General features: G+C 38.6%; 1 protein-coding gene across 1 annotated transcript; it reads left to right on the top strand.

Annotated features, from left to right (window-relative positions):
• The first annotated feature begins 364 nt into the window (after positions 1-364).
• On the top strand, positions 365-3092 carry Firl (firelighter). Its single transcript, XM_076427997.1, has 5 exons — positions 365-520; positions 1111-1248; positions 1314-1508; positions 2438-2787; positions 2911-3092. Exons 1-5 carry the CDS (start codon positions 365-367, stop codon positions 3038-3040), a joined length of 969 nt encoding a protein of 322 aa, XP_076284112.1. The 3' UTR covers positions 3041-3092.
• Positions 3093-3561: the final 469 nt, after the last annotated feature.

Genomic DNA, 3561 nt, shown 5'->3' with positions numbered 1-3561 from the left:
TCGTTTCCTTAACTTTTCAAAAAAAATGGGCTTGCACCACTTTCAAAATAAACAGTCCAACCAATAATGCATCCCCACCACCAATTAAAGTAATTTAATCTTATATCCATGTTATATGTATAATTCTCGTAAATATACAGTCATGACAAAATCTCTCATGAACTACACCGAAAGTGATTAGGTGAAGTTTGCAATAAATCAGCAGAAAAAAAGAATGTACGGTATCTGTCGAAAAGTTTGAGGAATGTATTGAGTTATTGAATATGTGCATAATTTAAAGCTGTTTGCGACTTTACGTATCTGCTTTCTTTGCGAAACATGGAAATGGTAGCCATAATTATGATAATAAACTGAACAAGTTGCAATGCCAAGTATAGTCCGTGTATTTCAACTTGGCCATTTGCGATTACTGTACAAGATCTTTATTCTATCGGTGAATGTCGGTGTAACTATAATAACCGCAACTATTAAAGGGATTGTACCCTTTGGTTCGAAGAACTTGTTAGGAGAAACGGTGCTGGTAAATTACAACAATATTAAACACGTTAGATCAGTGCAGCATTCTTCGATTTCTCGATCCTCTAAGTAAGGTCTGGGTTAGGTCGTATAGCTTGAACGTCGCTTTAGTTTTCCTCGACACTGAATTCATTACAACATTTCCCGTTACCCGTCGCGTACATCATATTTGTCGTCAGAAGCTAAAAGAATTGTACATTACATCTCCAAGAATATATTTACATTCAAAGCGTCAATTATCCGAATCAATTGGGACATCAAAACATAATGTACTTACTCAATTTAGAACCATAAGAATTAAACCTGAAATTACTTATTAAATACAAGAGTACAATGCAAAATATATGTATGCAAAGATGCATAGTAATTATGTATAATACAGTAATGTAGGCTACACTCGTTCCAAGAAGTAGTGGAGATAGCGACGAGTGGTTCGGATAATCGAGGTTCGAATAATGAATGCTCTACTATACTATAGAATAGTTGTATTGAGATAATGATATACAACTCTGGTGTTCCTTAAAAGAGGCCACGCGAACTAAGTCATTTTGGTTTGCAGTCGCAATTATAAATTCCGCAATATCTTTTGATTAGATTACCGGGGCTGGACACGGAATTGGTCGCGAATTAGCCATTCAATTAGGCGCCCTAGGGTGTATAGTGGTTTGCTGGGACACGAACATCGAGGCGAACCGGTCAACAATAAGAACCGTGTCCGAGAATGGTGGAGAAGTGAGATAAAAGATGTTGAACAAAAATGATAAGATAGGCTTTCGTTTTAATTTTGTACGATCCAGGTGTACGGTTTTGCCGTTGATGTGTCGAAGAGGCTGGAGGTCCAAGAAACGGTGAAATTGATGAGGAAGCAAGGGGTACCGGACGTCTCCATCCTAATTAATAACGCTGCCGTGCTGTATCACAGCCGATTTCTGCATCAGGATCAAAATCTGGTCGAGAAAACATTCAATGTTAACGTCCTCTCGCAGTTCTGGGTATGGATCCGCGAAATATTAACGCTCAAAGTCCCACTTTACGTGATCATAACTCCGTCAAAAATTGCCGTATCGATATCGTTAAACAATGGTTTGAAAGCCTGAAACCTCTAGTTTCAGATGCTCCGTTTGAAATTGTTGCTATGTTGGCTTTTTACAAAGTTATAGCGAGATGAAGACAACATTGACGGTTAACAAAAATTTTGTGCAACTTTGGAACATCACACGGGGAGCAAGAAATTTTTTTGATAAATCGCGTTAATGTCATTTGGAAGGGCTATCTTTCCTGTGTAAATTGTGTGGTTGTTGAATATTGTGCGATTTTTTTTTATTCGAGTTATTCAACATCGAAGTAAATATGGGCTTTTTAACTTTAACTGGCTCCAGAAAGCGAAAAAATTATCGTAGAATCTTGTGCAAGAAAGCAATAGAAAGCTTTTTCCTTTTTCTCCTTTTGTTTTTTCAATTTCGATAACATTTCGATATACCAGGTGTTTCTGAAAATATCCTTAAAAAATGCAACTCGCTGTATCTCGGCGAGAAATGATCGTAGTACCGTGATCCGAACGTCAGATTGAAGCAGAGATTCTGCCGATTCGATTGAGTACCCCGCGAACTCACTGCGACAATTTTTTACCTATGGCAGCTGTGTTTGAAGTTAGTGCTTCGCAGAAATTAGTGCCGCGCCGGCTCACAGTGGAAAATTTGCACCAAACTCGATTCAAAATCAAAGAATTTTCGACGGAAATGAGGTAGAGCGATGAAATTTTTTTCAAATCAAAGCTGAAACTTTGCAGAATATGGGAAAAATAGGGAGATTACGGTACGAACGGTTTTTAACGTTTGAGAAAATTCGTTAAATCTTTTTAATACCTGCACTGTTTGAAATTGTACGTACCCATTTTGTCATAAATGCATAAAATCCGCAGTCTAGCGATGATTCATTTTATCAGACGATCGAAGCTCTCCTGCCAAGCATGATCAAAAATCGGAAGGGGCACATAGTGTGCCTGTGTAGTATGTGCGGCATGTACGGCGTTTCCGAGAAAGTGACCTACTGTTCTTCGAAATTTGCAGTCAGAGGTATACCTCACTGCCAAATCTTTGAACTTCGATTAGATTATGTAATGGCGACGATTGTATCATCGACTTACTTAACAGGATTAATGGAAGCGCTTCACGAAGAGTTGCGGCAGGATCATAAATCCGTTAATATACGATTTACAACCGTTTATCCGTTTTACGTGAATACCGGTTTAGCTAGAGATCCGAAATACAGGTGCGAAACGAACATCAAATTACAAATCTTCGATATCTAATTTCTCTTCTCCATCATATCTCTCAAGATCTCTTTTACATATCAAGTCGAAAATTAATTTTCGCCTATGTATCCTATGAAAAGGTTCCCTTACATTTTCGGAGTCCTGTCCCCGGAATACGTTGCGCAAGAGGTGATCAAAGCAATAAGAAGGAATTACACCGAATACACGATACCGCGATGTCTGCTTATTTTAAACACAATCAACAGGTGAAACGTTTAATGAGAGACACGAAATTGTTCGTCGCTGATGACAGCTCTCTCCTTTTATCCGCAGAATTCTTCCGGACAGCGCGATGAGGCTCATCCTCGATTTTCTATCGAATGCGGAACGTAAAACTAGCGAAAACGTCAAGACTGAGGACAACATTCGGTTTGATGATTGAAACGACGAGTCGATCGTAGGATCCTGCTGAAAACGACACGGATGACGATCGAGATCCAATAATATTCAACGAGTCGGTCAAACTTTTATATTTAGAAGAATTCGTAAGACTAGAGTTAGTTGACCTATCGAATTTTGTTATCAACGATTCCACCAAATAGTCGTAATAACTAGGGATGTGATAGTAACCGAACCTTCGCTCGGGATTCCGACAGTTTATAAAGATCGGATACCCAAAAATTGTAGCGGGGTCGGATTGGAATCCCGAAAGTTTGCAATGTTTGGATACCCGAAAAGTTAAATTGTAAAATTAAATTGGAAGATCATGAAAAAACTTCATACTCATGTGA

The sequence above is a fragment of the Lasioglossum baleicum genome, chromosome 7 (assembly GCF_051020765.1).
Source record: "Lasioglossum baleicum chromosome 7, iyLasBale1, whole genome shotgun sequence".
Classification (NCBI taxonomy): domain Eukaryota; kingdom Metazoa; phylum Arthropoda; class Insecta; order Hymenoptera; family Halictidae; genus Lasioglossum; species Lasioglossum baleicum.
The sequence above is the reverse complement of the archived record's forward strand: the minus strand, read 5'-3'. Positions and strand labels throughout refer to the sequence as shown.